This window comes from Pelobates fuscus, chromosome 7 (assembly GCF_036172605.1).
Source record: "Pelobates fuscus isolate aPelFus1 chromosome 7, aPelFus1.pri, whole genome shotgun sequence".
Lineage (NCBI taxonomy): Eukaryota > Metazoa > Chordata > Amphibia > Anura > Pelobatidae > Pelobates > Pelobates fuscus.
The window spans coordinates 117,185,100-117,204,542 of NC_086323.1; the positions used below are offsets into that span (position 1 = coordinate 117,185,100).

Sequence of the window (19,443 nt, forward strand, 5' to 3'; positions counted from 1 at the left end):
TACTTCCACCTTAAAGGACAACTGTCATTTCAACAATATTTATATATATATATATAACCAAATGTACCTTGCACTCAGGCTACAGTTATATGACCGGGTGCATCACCGAGGCTCCAGTATCCAAATTGTAGTAATGGTTGGCTGCACTCACGGTTTCTTTAAAACGTAACTTTTATTTGGATTATTAAGAGCAGATCAACGTTTCAGTCCCTCTTGTGGACTTTCATCAGGATCATGAAAAAAGTCCACAAGATGGACAGAAACGTTGATCTGCTCTTAATAATCCAAATAAAAGTTACGTTTTAAAGAAACCGTGAGTGCAGCCAACCATTACTACTCATATATAGATATAATGATCCTTTCATCAAGTTGTGAAAGGAAATAAATTTGGTGTTTAAATTATATATGTGTAAAAAAAGAGAGAACAAATAATTAGAAAATCTGATCCTGTTTTATACCCTTTGAATATAATAGGATCATTCAGCCATATACATACACCTTGTTTCCAACACTGTCTGACCCAAGGCGTATGCATATGGCTGAAGGATCCTGTCATATACAACAGAAAGGGATGTATTTTTCTCACTTTCAATTTTTTTTTACAAATTTATACACGTTTATTTAAAAAAATCTAGGCCTTTTCAATACTTGATGAAAGGATCATTATATTAAAAAAATGTTTTTAGGTGATGTGCACCTTTAAAGGGATACTAGAGTCACCAGAACAACTACAGCTTATTGAATTTGTTCTGGTGAGTAGAATCATTACCTTCAGGCTTTTTGCAGTAAACACTGACTTTTCAGAGAGAATGCAGTGTTTACATTACAGCCTAGTGATAACTCCACTGGCCACTCCTCAGATGGCTGCTAGAGGTGCTTCCTGGGGCAGCGCTGCCATTCAGTATCTCCACCCTCTGCATGGAGACACTGGACCTTCCTCATGGAGATGCATTGATTCAATTAATATCTAAGAGAAGATGCTGGTTGGCCAGGGCTGTGTTTGACTTGTGCTGGCTCTGCCTCTGATCTGCCTCCTTGATTGTCTCAGCCAATCCTATGGGAAAGCATTGTGACTGGCTCAGGCCACCACTTCTGATGATGTCAGGCAAGCAGGCAGATCGGGGACAGAGGCAGCAGCTGCAGACTTAAATACAAGTAAGATTTTACCATACTTAGGGAGGCAAGGAGATGGGGTGGGGGGTTGTCATTTTAACACCTTAGATTGTGATTTCAACACTTTAGGATCAGGAATACATGTTTGTGTTCCTGATCATATAGTGTTCCTTTAAATGTGAAATTTACTTAGAATGCTCACTCTAGTGAATAATCTGGTATATGTATCTGTTCCCTTTGTGTCTGTATGCATTATGGTTACTGTCATTCTCACTATTTTCTATCTATGTACCTCTCTGCTTGTTTAGACTTCTTGCTAAAAATAAAAGAATGATCCATGTGATTGCCAAGGGTAGAATAGTGTCTGTCAAAGTTCTAAAAGTCATTCCAGCTAGAGAACACCCCTCCTGTGATGCCAATAAAAATACATTTTTTTTTTATTCTGTTGACTAGATACAGCCAAACTAACACAGATTGATGGGTTTAACGGTGATACATTATATTTATTGTGGAACATCTCCTTTAAAGCACATGCATTTAATTTATAACATATAAGATTTAATTTCTAAGTTAGTATCTGTGATGGCTTCATGTGCTTAATATTTAACGTATTTATTTATTTTTAGAATGTTGACGTGTGCCGCTCCAGTGAAGAAGCATTGCAGACTGTGCCAAATCACCTCTAGCCTTCGGCTTGACCCGCCACTCCCATTTTCTGGTTCATAATCACCTGGCAGTTCAAGGGTTCAATAATTTGTCCACAAAATCAACATTTTGGTGTAATCCTCATCCTACAAATATAAACACTCCAACTACATTTTATTTGAAGCTTTTACTTTTTTTTTTAAATACAATTTTTTATTTTTAGATCATTTTTTTCAACCCTGTTTGAAAGTTTTAGCAATGGTTATATCATTTTTAGTAGTTGTGCACTAGTGGAGGATTGGAATTGCCCTCCCTTTAAAATACATGAAAAATGAATACTGCATTAAGTGCCGATTATTTATGCTGCTATCAACAGAATTTTTTCACAAGTGTATTGTGTTCATTGGGTACCAATCTGTACAAAGCTCAATGCCGGGTAATAACTGCAGAGAGGGATTCTAGAGTCAGCTGATGTGGATTGACATTCTAGAACAGGAATAGGCAACCTTCAGCACTCCAAATGTTGTGGACTACATACCCCATAATGCTCTTACACCCATAATGCTGGCAAAGCATCATGGGAGGTGTATTCAAAAACATCTGGCGTGCCGAAGGTTGCCTATGCCTGGTCTATAACATAATTTTTCCCATACAAGGAGTCTGTGTAAGTAAAATAGATTACATAAACCAGTTTCACTGATTTTTATTTTTTTTTGTTTTTTTAGCACATGTAAACATCTATACCTTATAGGCTTCCCTTCCTGGTGCATTAATATCAGATGCATGCTCCCTTTGTCAGTCCTCACTGGGTGTAATTTGACTGCTGGCTGATATGATCTCAGCCATTAATCAAGTAACCTATTGTGAAGTTTGAGGCAATGACACACTGACTGCTAATTCTGATATTGACACCATGAAGTGAAACTCATAAGGCAAGAAATCCTCCTACATTTAAAACTATAAGAAAGAAAGACTGAAAACAATGTAGTTCTTTATGGAAATAAAAAATGACTAGTCTGCATTAGGAATATTTATTGTAGGGTAGAGTTGTTTCATTAACCTAGGTTGTGATATCTCCAGCATAATGATGAATTCGTATTGGTTTTATAATCCTAATCTGCAGCTAAATACTCAATTGCAATATTGTATTATTTATTTTTTGAAACGGAGTTGGCATGGATTTTATTTTTTGTCTAAAATCTGCTCGGTACTGTTCATTCACATTTCAGTGAGCGTTCTACCAGCTGTTGCTTGGAGCATGTGCTGTGAGATTAAGGAAATGTCACAACCTCTGCACACAGCCAGCGTATGGTAGTGGTTATGGTTATTTCAAATAGCTTTCAATAGCCTTTAGACTCCGTGGCACTCAGTGTTCATCCTCGGCTTGAGACGTCATTATGTCCTTATTATGCTTTGTACACGATTATTCACAAAATTGTGAATTTTGGGGAAATTTGTAAAAAGACACCTTGAAATTCTTACGACTCATACTTTAGTAAATTAGGAAGTTCAGGCGATGCAGAATCACTGCATGACTCCTCTGTCTTCTCCTGTTTTTGTGAAAACGAGAATGTCTGTTAAGTTTAGATGCCGGATTCTATTGTGAACTAAGATTAACCGCAGCAAACCCTTGTCTGCAAAGCCTTTACAACAGGAAAATGTTTCCAAAGTTCAATGGACTTTTATTACTGTACAGCTGTAGTCCATGTCTGCACAGTCACCACTGGGTGGCGCTCTGCACAAATGTATCACTTTTCTTATTCCGTCCGTCTATCTCTGCATTAAGATATCTGTTAATTTCTGCATGTATGAAAGAGGAAGTATTCATCATATACACGTGTGCAATATGTACAGGTCTTTTTCTTGCAGATTAACACCATTGCAACAAGGGTTAAATACTAATGTTCAAATAAGTAAAATAAATATATAATATATACATGCAGTGTGTGAATACATTCAAACCATGAGTTTTTATACTTTTTTTATTTTTAATTTTGTTTTTATATACACTCGTGTTGGTTATTAAAAAAAACAAACAAACAAGTAATCTCATAACACAATGCTTAATGGATTCACCTTACCTAGGGTATATTTAGTAAACTTGTTTGATCACCCTTCCAGAGTGGAGGTTATGTCAGATACAGACCCTGCAGTATTGTCCAAAAGCTGTAGATAGAATTATTCTCTGGGAATGTAATACTCTTTTTCATATGCAAAATTGCTTCTTGACTGTGTTTGTAATTACAAAGCTGCTTTAAACTCGGATGCAAAAGTAAAGTACAATCAATCTGTGTGTTTCTAGTCTTTTATTTATTTCTTTATTTCGTAAAGGGACCCATTGCTTGCACACTTGTACCATAATTCTTTATAAAACATTAAAGGGACACTCCAGGCACGCAGACCACTTCTGCCCATTGGAGTGGTCTGGTGGCCAACTCCCACTACTCCTAACCCTGCAAGTGTAATTATTGCAGTTTTTTATAAACTGCAATAATTACATTGTAGGGTTAACTCCACCTCTAGTGGCTGTCTACTAGACAGCCACTAGAGGTCACTTCCTGATTTCTAGCAAGGATTTTCCTTGCTAGAGCGTCGCTGGACGTCCTCACGCTGTGTGAGGACCTCCAGCGTCGCTCATTTCCCCATAGGAAAGCATTGAAAATGGAGTCCCCTGATGGTCTTAGTCCATTTAGGGTTAAAACGTTTTGACCAAATGACAGCCCTTAGCTGCCTATGTCCTAGCCCAGGCATAGGCAACCTTCGTCACTCCAGATGTTTTGGACTACACCTCCCATAATGCTAATGGGGGATGTAGTCCACAACATCTGGAGTGCCAAAGGTTGCCTGTCCTAGCCCATAGTGGAGGTATGGCTACAGTGGAGCTTACACTCTGGTAGACTGCTGGTACCAATTGGTATGGCTAAGGCAATCACAATCTACCTTTCAAAATGGATTTCACATGGGGAGATGGCACCAGGTGACCCCAGTCATTATGCTCACTTTGATGAGTTGAAATGGTTAAAATGCCTAGAGTGACGCTGTTTATGGTTTTCTTCCTGTTTAATATGAACAGTGGTGGATAAGGAAGCTGATAGGGCTGACTTTTACACATGGTAAATTATTTTTTATAGCTGGTGCTGCTGAAACTGTTTTTCCATTTGTTACACTGTAGTCCTATACCACTTTCAATGGCTTTTCTAAGCAGATACAACAATCTAAACACAAGCAGTCAGCTGTGAGCCTGTGCCTTCAACAATGAGACGGTCAGGGGGCCAATTAGATCTATCACAGGTGTCATTACAGCTTTTACCATAGTCTTGTGTAAGAAATTATCACATTATTACAGTCTTATCTAACAAACCTGTATAAAGTGAGAATAAACAAACAACTTCATTTTAGAATATCAATACCTGTCAAACATACCTCTAGAATATAGCCATATAAAACAGACTTATAATCAAAATAAAACTTTATTGGACTTTACTGCAGATTCCGTTGCCTCCTCCATCCAAGCCCACAGGAACTAGGCCCCCTGTTATTACTAAACAGCTATAGTTGCCCAGTTATAGGTTTAAATAAGGTTGGTACGGGGGATAGTCGGATATAAAACCTCTCTTATAGTAATACAGGGTTCTTGACTCCCATAGATATTTTGATACATTTACATTTTAAAAAAATAATAGTAATTTAACGTGGTGGATTACTAGCAAGCGCTGAACAGTCACCAGTGGGTTAACCCTTGCACTGCCCGTTGGCTGCTAATGGGCAAATAGTACTTGAAATGAACAATCCACTTGCATGTTCATTTGCAAATAGAAAACGTGATAAGTAGAGCACTTTTATTACAAACCCCCAAATAATACCCCTTCGTATAACATACCACTCAATGGTTCGGGTTACTTTAAGAGGTCTCTTCAGTGTTTTCACAGAACAAAAATAGTGCAAAATAAAAAAATATATATATATATCTTTTAAAACAAAAATGCAAATGTAGCAGTTTATACAGCTTTTATGTTTAATATACTTAGTGATCTCTCTGATACACACAGGAAAAAAAAATACAACTCAATTACTGATGGTAAGCGCCATCTTATAAGAGTCAATGCGCCTTAGATATGTGAGCTACATTTAAACGCTCCTTTTCCAGTGAGTGTGTTACTTTTTTTTTTTTTTAAATGTATATTGCAATAGCCTCCTTGGGATAATCCGCACTAGAGGGTTCTCTGTGAGAAAATTGCAAGAGTGGAGGTGAATATTGGACATGTTACGGACTACAAAAGCTCTTAAAGGGAAAGCAACAAGTATCTCAAATACAAACTCTCTACTGACTCAGAGCTGGTCTTAAAGCTCACTAGTATGTGAGTAGGAGTCCAATACAGTTTCTTTAGGTGTGTTTTTTTTTTTATATTGGCAATATTGATTGCACTATATTTAAGAGAAGACCTAGCTTCACCTGGGCAAACTAAATCTGATATTTGTTTTCCTCAAACTCAATGTACAAAATGGAGCACACAAAATGTCAGCTGTATAGGCACAAGCAGAGATGCTAATTTGATGGAGAATATCCAGTATTTCTACAGAGTACGGGTCGTAATTTCATGAGCAGAAATAGTTTAATGTGTATTCGAATAGCAATCAATCATTTAAAGTCTATGAAATGTATTATAAAACGTGAAGGCTGCTGGTCATTTGCCATATTATTACACAGGGAATCCATTTTCATGCACAGTTTGTGCCACCTGTTCTAAACAATAGTGTCAGTGCAGTGCATCAGGACATCCCCTGCATAGGCATGTCTCGGTATTATGTGACATTCTTTCCGTTTAATATAGTTTCTATGATTTCTATGATTAAAAATTAAAGTTAGGGAGCGCACACATACCTGTTGTGAGTGCACATGGCCTGTGATGGAGGAAACCATAAAATATCTTTTGCAAGATATACACTGCTCATAAAAATAAAGGGAACACTTAAACAACACAATGCAACTCCAAGTCAATCACACTTCTGTGAAATCAAACTTTCCACTTGGGAAGCAACACTGAGTGACAATCAATTTCACATGCTGTTGTGCCAATGGGATAGACAACAGATGGAAATTATAGGCAATTAGCAAGACACCCCCATTAAAGGAGTGGTTCTGCAGGTGGTGACCACAGGCCACTTCTCAGTTCCTATGCTTCCTGGCTGATGTTTTAGTCACTTTTGAATGCTGGCGGTGCTTTCACTCTAGTGGTAGCATGAGACTGAGTCTACAACCCACACAAGCTCATCCAGGATGGCACATCAATGCGAGCTGTGGCAAGGTTTGCTGTGTCTGTCAGCGTAGTGTCCAGAGCATGGAGGCGCTACCAGGAGACAGGCCAGTACATCAGGAGACGTGGAGGAGGCCGTAGGAGGGCAACAACCAAGCAGCAGGACCGCTACCTCCGCCTTTGTGCAAAGAGGAACAGGAGGAGCCCTGCAAAATGACCTCCCCAGGCCACAAATGTCATGTGTCTGCTCAAACGGTCAGAAACAGACTCCATGAGGGCCCAACGTCCATAGGTGGGGGTTGTGCTTACAGCTCAACACTGTGCAGGACGTTTGGCATTTGCCAGAGAACACCAAGATTGGCAAATTCACCACTGGCGCACTGTGCTCTTACCGATGAAAGCAGGTTCACACTGAGCACATGTGACAGACGTGACAGAGTCTGGAGACGCCGTGGAGAACGTTCTGCTGCCTGCAACATCCTCCAGCATGACCGGTTTGGCAGTGGGTCAGTAATGGTGTGGGGTGGCATTTCTTTGGGGGGGCCGCACAGCCCTCCATGTGCTCGCCAGAGGTAGCCTGACTGCCATTAGGTACCGAGATGAGATCCTCAGACCCCTTGTGAGACCATATGCTGGTGCGGTTGGCCCTGGGTTCCTCCTAATGCAAGACAATGCTAGACCTGATGTGGCTGGAGTGTGTCAGCAGTTCCTGCAAGACGAAGGCATTGATGCTATGGACTGGCCCGCCCGTTCCCCAGACCTGAATCCAATTGAGCACATCTGGGACATCATGTCTCGCTCCATCCACCAACGTCACGTTGCACCACAGACTGTCCAGGTCTTTAGTCCAGGTCTGGGAGAAGATCCCTCAGGAAACCATCCGCCACCTCATCAGGAGCATGCACAGGCATTGTAGGGAGGTAATACAGGCATGTGGAGACCACACACACACTACTGAGCCTCATTTTGACTTGTTTTAAGGACATTACATCAAAGTTGGATCAGCCTGTTGTGTGTTTTTCCACTTTAATTTTGAGTGTGACTCCAAATCTAGACCTCCATGGGTTGAAACATTTGATTTCCATTTTTTTAATTGTTGTGTGATTTTGTAGTCAGCATATTCAACTATGTAAAGAACAAAGTAGCTAAGAAGAATATTTAATTCATTCAGATATACACGATGTGACGAGACCAATCTCGCCACATTGCATTGGAGGAGCCTGGTTGCCCGCCTGCTGCCTTTGGACTATGGACCAGACATTAAAAGACTTATTTTCCCTGCAGAAAGGCTTATTCGTGCCTTTTCTGCCGATTGCACGACCCCCTGGGAGCTGGAGTGTGCCGCCAATTGACCACCCTGAAGCTGCGGTTAACCGCAGCTTAATTGACGAAGGCAGGGTGGTCTTTGTTCGTCGACCGAACACGTGGCGGCGGCCATTTTACAAGTACCGTACGGCCAGCGGTGTTCGGCACCTAAACTATGGAACTATAAACGGACACTTATTTGCACGAACACCGCTGAGCCGTCCGTCTCCTGGTTCCTATTCGTGGGGATGTAGCCGAACAGCCGTTCATACGGTAGTTTGTTTCATGTGAACTGTGGTAACCCAGATAGCTATGCCATGGAGCCTATTCGTGTGATTAAAGACTTTAGCTCCATGGCGATTAAACTGTATTCGGTTGGTCTGAGTGCCATTCACCTAATAATGTGCACTCAAACCTGAGCTATCTGGGGATATGTAACATGTCTATGTTTAATGTATAACAAGTAACTTTATATATTTTAAAACATAATACTGTATTTAGGTCCCCACATGTGTATTTGAGTTTTGCCTTTGTCCTGGGAGATAATTTGATTACTTCTCCAATTATCTCCAAGGCAGAAGGGAGGAAACCAGGATGCATTGTGGGGATGTTTTGCTTCTGAGAGTCTGTAATGTGATACATGTCTGTCTATGTTACAGTCTTCCATTTGGTCCCCTAGGGGAGTGTCCACCAGGTGGGAGACCTGCATAAATACAGGGGCAGGTAGCCCTCAATAAACAGACCTTTGCTTGACCCTCAACACGGAGCCTTGTCTCGTTCTTGGGGGGATTCACTGTATGCTGTTGGAGATTGATTGCTAGGAGTGTAAGCTGATGTATGCTTTTCCTGTTCGTCTGCTGGCAGCTATTCGTGAGGTTCGGGAGTTTGATGCATTCACCTATATCCAATTCGTGAGTTTTGGTGATTTTACAGTAGCTGTGCCTGTCTGTGAAAAGGGGATTATCGCCTAAACGGATTTTTACCCCTTTTCTGCTGAAATGGTCCGTTACACACACCTTGACAAACACCGGCACATACAAAAAAAAGGGAACCCCTACTGTAGACAAAGCTCAATTACCCCTCCTTATTCGGAAACTGCATTCCCACTCATTTTCTACCAAGCAGGCAAGAATCTATGCTTTTAGACGGCTGTTATTATATCCCAGAACCAGTGAATGTTTCCAACAAAGTGAACAAGTGATGACCATGTTGGAAACTAACAGTAACAAGATAGAATTTTTTTCATGGCTGCTGTCTGCAATTAATCTCCATACAGGTTTAAAGGTAGTTCTTGTGCAAATTCATGCAAAAATAGTGCAGAGGTGGAGCGCTTTAAGAGATAAACCACTTACTCCTGCAAATTTCAGGAGGCAATATGGATGATGTTAAGGTCCATATGAATGTTCCTAGAAGTTGAGAAACCTCAAATAGGAGACAAAAAATGGGAGAAAACAGGGAAGCAATGCTGGCCCTGGTGAAGAAATCCTTGGTAAAATATGTAGTAAGGTGTAAATCACAAGTCACTTCTCACCTTGTTGGGAGCCTATAACTGGGCTCCAAGTGTATAGGTATACTGTCAATTATAGGGTGGCAGTTCCCTTCTTGTAGCAGCATAAGTCACTAGTCCACTTGGTAAAAGAAATTAACATTTATTGTAAATTAAACATAAGAACAATAAAATCAATTCATTCAATATACTCAAGTGCCAGTGTTGTTGTCCGAGACGCGTTTCGCCGATGTGTTTCGGCTTTCTCAGTCGGTATACATAATGCTGCTAAGTGGGAGTTTAAATATCCCTAACTGGAAGCCCATTGGAGGATGGCGTCCGTGATACATCCAATCGCGGCGTTCTTCCTGATGGGAGTTTGACAGACTCAGCTGTCAGTAATTTCTTCCGATAGTACGACGTCGTCACGCACGACGTCCCGTGCGGGTGACGTCATACGCGGAAGTGAAGTGTGTCCGTGTGTTCAACCCACATTGGTTGAGATGAAGTGATGCTGTATTGTTTCCAAGTGTCCCTTTCAGCTTCATGTAGTTCAGCAGGCATTCCATTTCGGCCATCTTGCCTGTTGGAAAATGTGCCCTCTTCTCCACACACATTTCTTGTTCGTGAAAAGTCCACAAAAAGCATCCGATATCACAGAATGTTCATTGGTCAAAAAGTCAATTAGGATGTGAGTGGAGATATAAAATGGAAAATAGGAAATACAGTATCAGATGAAATTATACTCAAAACTCTGGGTACAAAAAATGTACTTATAACCCTGAATACAATATGTATGAAAGGTGCAAACCACATGGTTGTCATGGTGACTATATATGAAAAATGCAAATACACACAAAAAAGGGCAATATTTAAAAATACAAATATAAAAAATGGAATGACTATTATGTAAAAAATGTTGTTAAAAATCATAAATATAAATATATCCTAAAATATTGAATTTCATAAAAAGTGACAAATTTCAAAATCATCATTCAATCCATGTGGTTGCATTGTGTTCAAGTTAAAAATCCACTTCATTTCGGATTGACCTATAATCTTCATTAAATCCCCCCCCCCCTCCAATTAACGGAAATTCTCTGAATCCCCATAAAATCCATTAGATGAGGGTCACAATTGTGTTTTTCTTTAAAATGTAGGGAAACGCTGTGCTTGTCGAAACCATTTCTTATATTCCTTATATGTTCCTGGATGCGTGTATTTAGAGTCCTGATTGTTCTTCCTATGTATGTTAGTTTGCATGGGCATGTGATTTTATATATAACCCTTGTGGAGTGGCAGGTTATTAGTTCTTTAATTTTGAATCTTTTGCCATCTTCTGTGGGATGGGCAAACTCTTTAATTATCCGTTTGGAGCTTTTTGTCCTTTTACAAGCTCCGCAGGACCCACATCCCTAGAATCCATTGGCCTCATTAAAAAAGGATGATTTCTCAGTAGTGTTTTTAGATGGTAAGTGGTTGCGTACTAAACTACATTTTTTACATAATAGTCATTCCATTTTTTATATTTGTATTTTTAAATATTGCCCTTTTTTGTGTGTATTTGCATTTTTCATATATAGTCACCATGACAACCATGTGGTTTGCACCTTTCATACATATTGTATTCAGGGTTATAAGTACATTTTTTGTACCCAGAGTTTTGAGTATAATTTCATCTGATACTGTATTTCCTATTTTCCATTTTATATCTCCACTCACATCCTAATTGACTTTTTGACCAATGAACATTCTGTGATATCGGATGCTTTTTGTGGACTTTTCACGAACAAGAAATGTGTGTGGAGAAGAAGGCACATTTTCCAACAGGCAAGATGGCCGAAATGGAATGCCTACTGAACTACATGAAGCTGAAAGGGACACTTGGAAACAATACAGCATCACTTCATCTCAACCAATGTGGGTTGAACACACGGACACACTTCACTTCCGCGTATGACGTCACCCGCACGGGACGTCGTGCGTGACGACGTCGTACTATCGGAAGAAATTACTGACAGCTGAGTCTGTCAAACTCCCATCAGGAAGAACGCCGCGATTGGATGTATCACGGACGCCATCCTCCAATGGGCTTCCAGTTAGGGATATTTAAACTCCCACTTAACAGCATTATGTATACCGACTGAGAAAGCCGAAACACATCGGCGAAACGCGTCTCGGACAACAACACTGGCACTTGAGTATATTGAATGAATTGATTTTATTGTTCTTATGTTTAATTTACAATAAATGTTAATTTCTTTTACCAAGTGGACTAGTGACTTATGCTGCTACAAGAAGGGAACTGCCACCCTATAATTGACAGTATACCTATACACTTGGAGCCCAGTTATAGGCTCCCAACAAGGTGAGAAGTGACTTGTGATTTACACCTTACTACATATTTTACCAAGGATTTCTTCACCAGGGCCAGCATTGCTTCCCTGTTTTCTCCCATTTTTTGTCTCCTATTTGAGGTTTCTCAACTTCTAGGAACATTCATATGGACCTTAACATCATCCATATTGCCTCCTGAAATTTGCAGGAGTAAGTGGTTTATCTCTTAAAGCGCTCCACCTCTGCACTATTTTAGCATGAATTTGCACAATAGCGTTTTTTTCACAATTGAATGTTAGTTGGTTGTAGAGTTCCTACTTTTGGTGTGTCAGCTGCTATCACTATATTGTACATTTATCACGATATTGTACATTGTACCAATTTATTTATTTTTTCCTGATTTTACCAGAGCTATCCTAGACTGGCGGAGAACTCTGCACCCACTGACCCAGGAACTCCGTACTCTTAGTGGGCTTACAAATTGTGTGCCCCACGATGCTTATAGATGCATCTCAGAGTCTCAAGACTATGGGACTTTAAAAGTTTACAAGGCATCAGAGATGGTCTCCACATTCCAGAATCTCGGGCTACCTGACAGCCTTCGGCTCAAACACCACCAGAGCACTTCCATAATCGCCTACCTGGGTTTGCCTGCTTGTTCCAGCTTCACAACGAAGGGGCTCATCATCTTTAGTGGTATTGTGAAGAGATTGCTTGATTTCCCAATAGTTTAATCTCTACTTTATTTTCCTCTCATGTTTTGTTCTCCTAAGTGTGGCCCTGATGAGTGTTCACAGGAGTACATATACCTTGATAAGCCCTGCCTGGGCACTGCTGGTGGTGCTTTCTTGCCCCCTCTTTCTCCCCCACCCACTTGTCCCAATCCCACAGTTTCCTACACCATTAAACCAGCATTGTGAGTGTTATCCTCTTATCACTCCACTTAGGTACCTTTTACCTTTGTTTTTTTCTACAGGCTATAGAGGCATCTTTACACTTGATGTCCCTGTATAGATGCATCGTGTTTCTAGATATCTTTCCCCGTGTTGGACATGTTATCGCATTCTGTTATTTAAATTTATAGATTTGTAGTACAAAACTACAATGCCAAGAATTACTCATAGTACATAGCTCTGGTATAAAACAGAAATCACTGTCAAAGGGTTGCTGAAAACAAACCTATTTACTAAGTAATATCACATTCATACATTTATGAAAATTGTGTTTGAATGTATATTCAAACAGAATTTAAATATGCAATAGAGAAGACAAATAAAGACAAAGTCAGTCTTCAGAAAATTCATTTATTTTTAAGAACAAATTCGGAGTGTCCCGTAAAAAATATATTTATCACAGTCCCTTCATTCCCCACCCACTTTCTCAAAACATTGCTTATTTGGTAATCCACCATAGCAATATATACAGCAAATTCTTGTAAATCTAATATATATATGTATATATTTATATTTGGGGGTTTTGACACAAACTACATTCAAGTAACCAGTTTTAAGGGAATACATATATACAGTACATTCTAAAATGGAAGTTATAGAAACATGCAGTTATTGATGCCAGTTTGGTGGACAAGAACCTTCAGAGGACAAAATGTTTGAGTTGATAATGTGGCCAGTTGCCATTGAAACGTATTTCACACTGAAGACAGCTCAGTCCTCTTTTTAGTGTAAGTTGATGCTCACAGTCCAGATGTAAAAAAAATAAAGCTTAAATGAAAGAGGATGTTATTTCTCCAGGAGCCGTTCCATCTTGGGATTAATAAAAGAGAACCCAGAAAATGCTGTCTGATCTATAGAATCTATGAGGTTTTTGTCACTGTAGGATAGACGTGGTTTCTCGCTCAGAAACTCGCGGTCAAAGTTGTTATAGTCACTTGGAGATTTCTGTTCAAAAAGACAAATTGCTAAATTGCAGTACAACTATAACAAAACACACAGTAAAGAAAGTAAAGAAAAAAAACAAACAACAACATTGCCTGGACCTCTTTCAACAGTCATTACTTTTGTTATTTTCAAAGACATCGAATTATACTCGAAAAGGCAGGACCCACTATTCTGCGGATTATCCTTTACTATGTATGTACCTGCACATTCACACTATAAAATGCACATAGTAACACAGATGTATACATAAAATACTGAATTGTAGTGAATTCAAGGCTGGTTTTGGTTAATGTCCATCATTTGTCTTCGGTTTTCTTCTAGCTAGCAAGCGGTCAAGTATGCATGCATCTCAATCAGACTTTGTATAAAATATTCTTGATAATGATTAAATCAGGGCTTGACAAATTTGCTTTGAATCTAGGAGACAGTTTTTTTTTTAACTTACAAAGCTTAATATTCAACAACAAAAATACAATTCTTAAAGGGACACTACAGTCACCAGGACCACTACAACTTACTGTAGTGGTTCTGGTGACTATAGCCTGCCCCTGCAGGCTTTTCAATGTAAACACTGTCTTTTCAAAGAAAGGATAGTGTTTACCACTAAAGGTGTCACTAGGAAGCCATGTAGTCACTCCAATGTCCACTAGAGGTGCTTCCTGTGTTAGTGCTGCAGTGTGCAGAGCCTACATACTCTGCATGGAGGCGTTGTACGTTCCCCAAAGAGATGCATTAATTCACTGCATCTCTGCGTTGTACGTTCCGCAAGGAGATGCATTAATTCACTGCATCTCTATGAGGAGGTGCTGACTGGTGCAGCATTTTGCAGCGCATGTGCAAGAGCCTCCCAATACTTCCCCATGGGAAAACATTGGATTGTCTCAGATCATCAAATCATCAAGCCATAGAGGCGGTGCCAGTTGAGGGGAGACCAGCACGGCGTGTGAAAAAAATAAAGTGAGTAAAAACACAATTCCCTTGTGAATGGAGAGGGGCTGATCACCTAAACACATACATCATAACAGACACACACACATACCATGACAGACAGGCAGACACTCACACTGACACAGACTTGTTTTAATAAAATCAGTGGGCAACTGGCTGGGGGATTGTGGAGGAAGGCGGCGAGGGAGCTGTGAGCTGCTCTGCTCTCTCGAGGCGGCGAGGGAGCTATGAGCTGGAGCTGCTCTGCTCTCTCGAGCGTCACTTATTGAGGCCGGAAAATAATGTCATATTCCGGCCTCGGTCTCACTAAGCGGGGAGCGAGGGAGCAGAACAGGGACATCACAGCTCCCTCGCCGCTCGCCTACTATTCGCGCAGTCAGCTGCCTGCCTCCACAATCCCCCAGCCAGTTGCCCACTGGACCTCCGGGTAAGCAGATTTTATTAAAACCAGTCTGTGTCAGTGTGAGTGTCTGCCTGTCTGTCATGGTGTGTGTGTCTGTTATGATGTATGTGTTTAGGTGATCAACCTCTCTCCATTCATAAGGGAATTGTGTTTTTACTCACTTTATTTTTTTCCCACGCCGTGCTGGTCTCACCTGGCACCTGGGATTTCTCGAGTCCTGGGTTAAATATAAAATAAATTTTTTGTATAGTCTAAAATTGGAATACTTCATTTGAGAATTAAACTAATAAACTTCTCTGTATGACTGCTGTGTGTCTTAATTCCAGTCTGCAGTACGTACCACTTTGGGTCTGAAGGGGGGTTCCAGCTCCTTCTTTTCCAGCGCAGTCCAGTTTATAGTCTTAAAGAAGGGATGAAGCTTGATGTTCCCAATTATCCCTAGTCTCTTTAGAGGATCCCTCACAAACAGCTAATAGAACAAAGGACAAGGTTAAAGAAGGAATGAAAACCAAACACCACAACAAACTTATTTTTAAACAACCAACATGGGGATCTGCGCTATACAGTGGTCTCAACGCATGGTTTAGCCATTCATAGGCAATCCCATGCTTTTCAAATGCAACTAAACACAAGTATTACTCATACTCTCCATACCTTTTCTAAGATGTCTTTAGATTCTTTTGTGATCCAGCGTGGGAAGTGAGGGGTGTCAACTCGAATTGACTCAAATAGTTCATCTTCATCATCCCCATGGAATGGAGACTGTCCAATCAGCATCTCATAAAGCAGGACTCCAAATGACCACCAGTCTACAGAGAATGTGTACTTGAGCCCTTGTAAGATCTGTGCGGTGAGGAACAAAAAACATTATTCTTACTTGTACGTAACATGCCATCATAGAAGGTCTATCTTAAGAAAACAGGAAAAGTAGTAACTCCTACACTAAGCGCATATTACAGTGGACACTTTTTGTGATAGGAAGTTGTGACCAACCTGCAGCCCAGCTGAAGTGTGTTTCATATTTGATTATTGCATTAAAATGACAAAACGAAAAGAAGTACAGAAACATTTTTACCCAAGTGTAAGAATACAGTATTTAATCAAGTCCATATTTTGAAGGAACTTGAGATGGGGGGGGGGGGGGGGGGGAGGAATCTTTGTGGTTATAAGGAATATTATTTGTACACTTTCAGCCATTTTAGAAAAGAACCTCCTGTTGATAGTAGCTATTGTAATTCGATTCACACCCACAGTATTCTAAACAGAGACAAAATGAGTCTACAATATGTTGTCAAGGTATGGAGAATGTTATGGGCAAATGAAGACTTATTTAACATTTCATGACCCGTACCTTGAACAGGAGGATATGCAGAAATCTTACCTCTGGAGCAATATAGTCAGGGGTCCCACAAAACGTGCTGGCTTTATTGTCCCCAAAAACATTCTCCTTGCACATGCCAAAGTCTGCAATTTTAATATGCCCGTCTTTGTCCAACATCACATTGTCCAACTTGAGGTCTCTGAATAACAATGCAATTTTACTTAAAACTAAAATTACTTAAGACGATTTACACAAACTCTATGCATTTATTACCTAACTAGGACTAAGCCTATTAGTGTGCTGAATGGGGGATCTCAAGGGTTTAACTAGAAACATATACACACACAAAACACAGTATATAATACTGGCTTTTGATAATTTTCAATTACACTCTGAGCTATGGATTATGCAGCTCAAAAGCACTCTTAATTTTATTAATCTCCACAGACTGAACAGTTGATGCCAAGAATTAAAACCACACAAGGTTAATCATTCAAAATAATTTGTCAGGAATTCAAAATAAATTTTAAGTTTTGGGCAACATTTTTGATTTTAAAACAAAGTGGACTTGAAGAATTTTTCCAGTTCAGCTACATTGGCCTAAAATTTTCAATTCTAATCGAACAGTTCAAATGTTAATGAATAAGCCTGACAGTTTTAACAGGTGATAGAGATACTGCAGAAGGGGCGTTAACCACTGAGCTATCTCATCTGCAAATTTTACTTGGAAATGGTTTTCCAAGGAAGGCGTTTTAGATGGAGATTTCTCCTTATCAAGAATCTGCCGTACAGATTGAACAATACAGATTGCAATTTTAAATATAACTTGCCTTAAACAATTACCTATACTTCAACGTTCTATCTATTTAGCTAGTATATTAATATACTATATTAGAAACAATATCCGAATGCAGGCTTTGGTTTGTACATATTTCGCATACAATTGTGTAAACAGAATGGGGTTCCATTTTGTACCTGTAAATAATGCCCTTGGAGTGAAGGAATTGTAATCCACAAATGATTTCAGCTGCATAGAACCTTAAAATAAAAAGACAGATATGTGTTATTTAAAGAGAAGCCAGGTATACCATCAGTGTTACTGCAAGTGCAATACTGACCCCACGAATGTAAATTACAGTTATAATCAGTATTGGCTCTGCACACTTACGTAGCTCTGTATAGATCAAAGCGACCCTTGTCCTGTATGTGGAACATCAGGTCACCTCCATTTAAAAACTCCATAACAAAGAAGAGATGCTCCTGTATGATACAAAAAGGTACGTGAGAACAGAAACAAAGAAACATAATTAATTAACACTAAACAAGACCTTATACTAATCTGCTCTCTCCACATACCAAAAACTACATATAGGCATGTCCGTTTCATAGGGCTCCAGTTTGTACATTGTCAGCCATGTACAGATTAGTACATCATCCACAATCGGCTTCTCATGACATTGACCCAAAAGATCCAGAACCAATTCTGAGTCAATCGGTATGTGGTTAGCAAAAACACATCAGCTTGCAGGGGTAACCTAAAAACCATCCACCCTTGTGCTATGCATAGAAAGAAACTTTCATAACAGCTACACATGATACCACAGAACAAAGGGAGAAATAAACACATCATCTGAGGGAATAAACATTGGTTGTTGTTTTGTAACCACGCTCATTGCTACGTAATCTATATTTCAATACATAACAATGATTTGAATTTGCTTAGACAAATGGAAGGTGTTAAGTATCACAGTGTGAACTAGTAGGATAACCATTTTAAATGGGGCACTAGCCGGAGATCTAGAATGTCTATTATAAGCGTTGAAAGAGAGAGCTTTAACTGTGCACCTTGGTCTGGAAGGAACAGTGGATGTGGGTGAGGAAAGGGTTCTCCCAAGCCAGTGCAAGGACACGCTTCTCCACCATAGTGCATTCAACGTCATCATCGATCAGGACCACATCCTTCTTCAAGACTTTTATTGCAAAGTACTCACTCTTTCCTTTCAGTTCAGCCAACAACACCTGGAAGTGAAAAAAGGAACAGTGGATTTTGCGTGCTGAATAAAAGAAAGGATGGGAAACTGTAGGACGTAGTATATAACACAAGCAGTTAAGAGCTCTATCACTTCTATAGAACATCCCTTAAACTCATGCACCTTCATGACACAGAATGGGAGATCATTATGTGTTGCTGAAATAATACATCACTTTATGCACCAACATTATGAAACCAAGCCAATCATTTATTCTTAAATATTCAGCTTGTACAACACTAAGCTTACCTTTCCAAAGCTGCCTTTTCCGAGAACTTTGTGGAATGTAAAATTATCGGCTGTTAACCGGCTACCTATGGTTGAAACTTGAACTGCTGGTTTTGGGCTGCTCCCTTCCCACAGCTTATCATACTGATTGTCTGTTGGAGGAAAAGAAGACAATGAAGGGGCTAAATCATTTCCAAGTTACTTTCATCTTGCTGGGATACAAAGACCCTTTATCTTACATCTCTGCCCTTGGAAATCCCATGCTTACCTGTTGAATCAGCTCCAGCCAATCCTGGCACATTTGGAATCACACCTTGGTAAATGCCAAAGCTATCCAGACTGGAATCGGACTTTCTGCTAGATTTCTAGAGCAAAGACACATAAATCAGGTTGATTTCAAAAATACCTTTGTCCTCAAAGATATACCCTCTATATTCGCAAAGGCTATGCATTAAAAAGATGAACCTTTAACTC

At 39.8% G+C, this 19,443-nt stretch overlaps 2 protein-coding genes across 5 annotated transcripts in view; one reads left to right on the top strand and one right to left on the bottom strand.

Moving 5' to 3' along the window:
• Nucleotides 1–2,708, top strand: part of PFKFB4 (6-phosphofructo-2-kinase/fructose-2,6-biphosphatase 4) — a 61,960-nt gene extending 59,252 nt beyond the window's left edge. For all 3 annotated transcript variants that reach the window (XM_063426496.1, XM_063426494.1, XM_063426495.1), the window contains one exon: nt 1,740–2,708. In XM_063426496.1, the coding sequence (XP_063282566.1) occupies nt 1,740–1,747 (8 nt within the window). In that variant the 3' untranslated portion in view covers nt 1,748–2,708. The remainder of the gene's footprint in view (nt 1–1,739) is intronic.
• A 10,717-nt stretch (nt 2,709–13,425) lies between these two features.
• The window catches only part of PRKCD (protein kinase C delta), a 69,315-nt gene continuing 63,297 nt past the window's right edge, over nt 13,426–19,443 (bottom strand). For both annotated transcript variants that reach the window (XM_063426491.1, XM_063426492.1), the window contains 9 exons: nt 19,238–19,334; nt 18,991–19,121; nt 18,557–18,730; nt 17,880–17,971; nt 17,687–17,749; nt 16,772–16,910; nt 16,045–16,233; nt 15,731–15,859; nt 13,426–14,039 (listed from right to left, as the gene is read on the bottom strand). In XM_063426491.1, the coding sequence (XP_063282561.1) occupies nt 13,881–14,039; nt 15,731–15,859; nt 16,045–16,233; nt 16,772–16,910; nt 17,687–17,749; nt 17,880–17,971; nt 18,557–18,730; nt 18,991–19,121; nt 19,238–19,334 (1,173 nt within the window). In that variant the 3' untranslated portion in view covers nt 13,426–13,880. The remainder of the gene's footprint in view (nt 14,040–15,730; nt 15,860–16,044; nt 16,234–16,771; nt 16,911–17,686; nt 17,750–17,879; nt 17,972–18,556; nt 18,731–18,990; nt 19,122–19,237; nt 19,335–19,443) is intronic.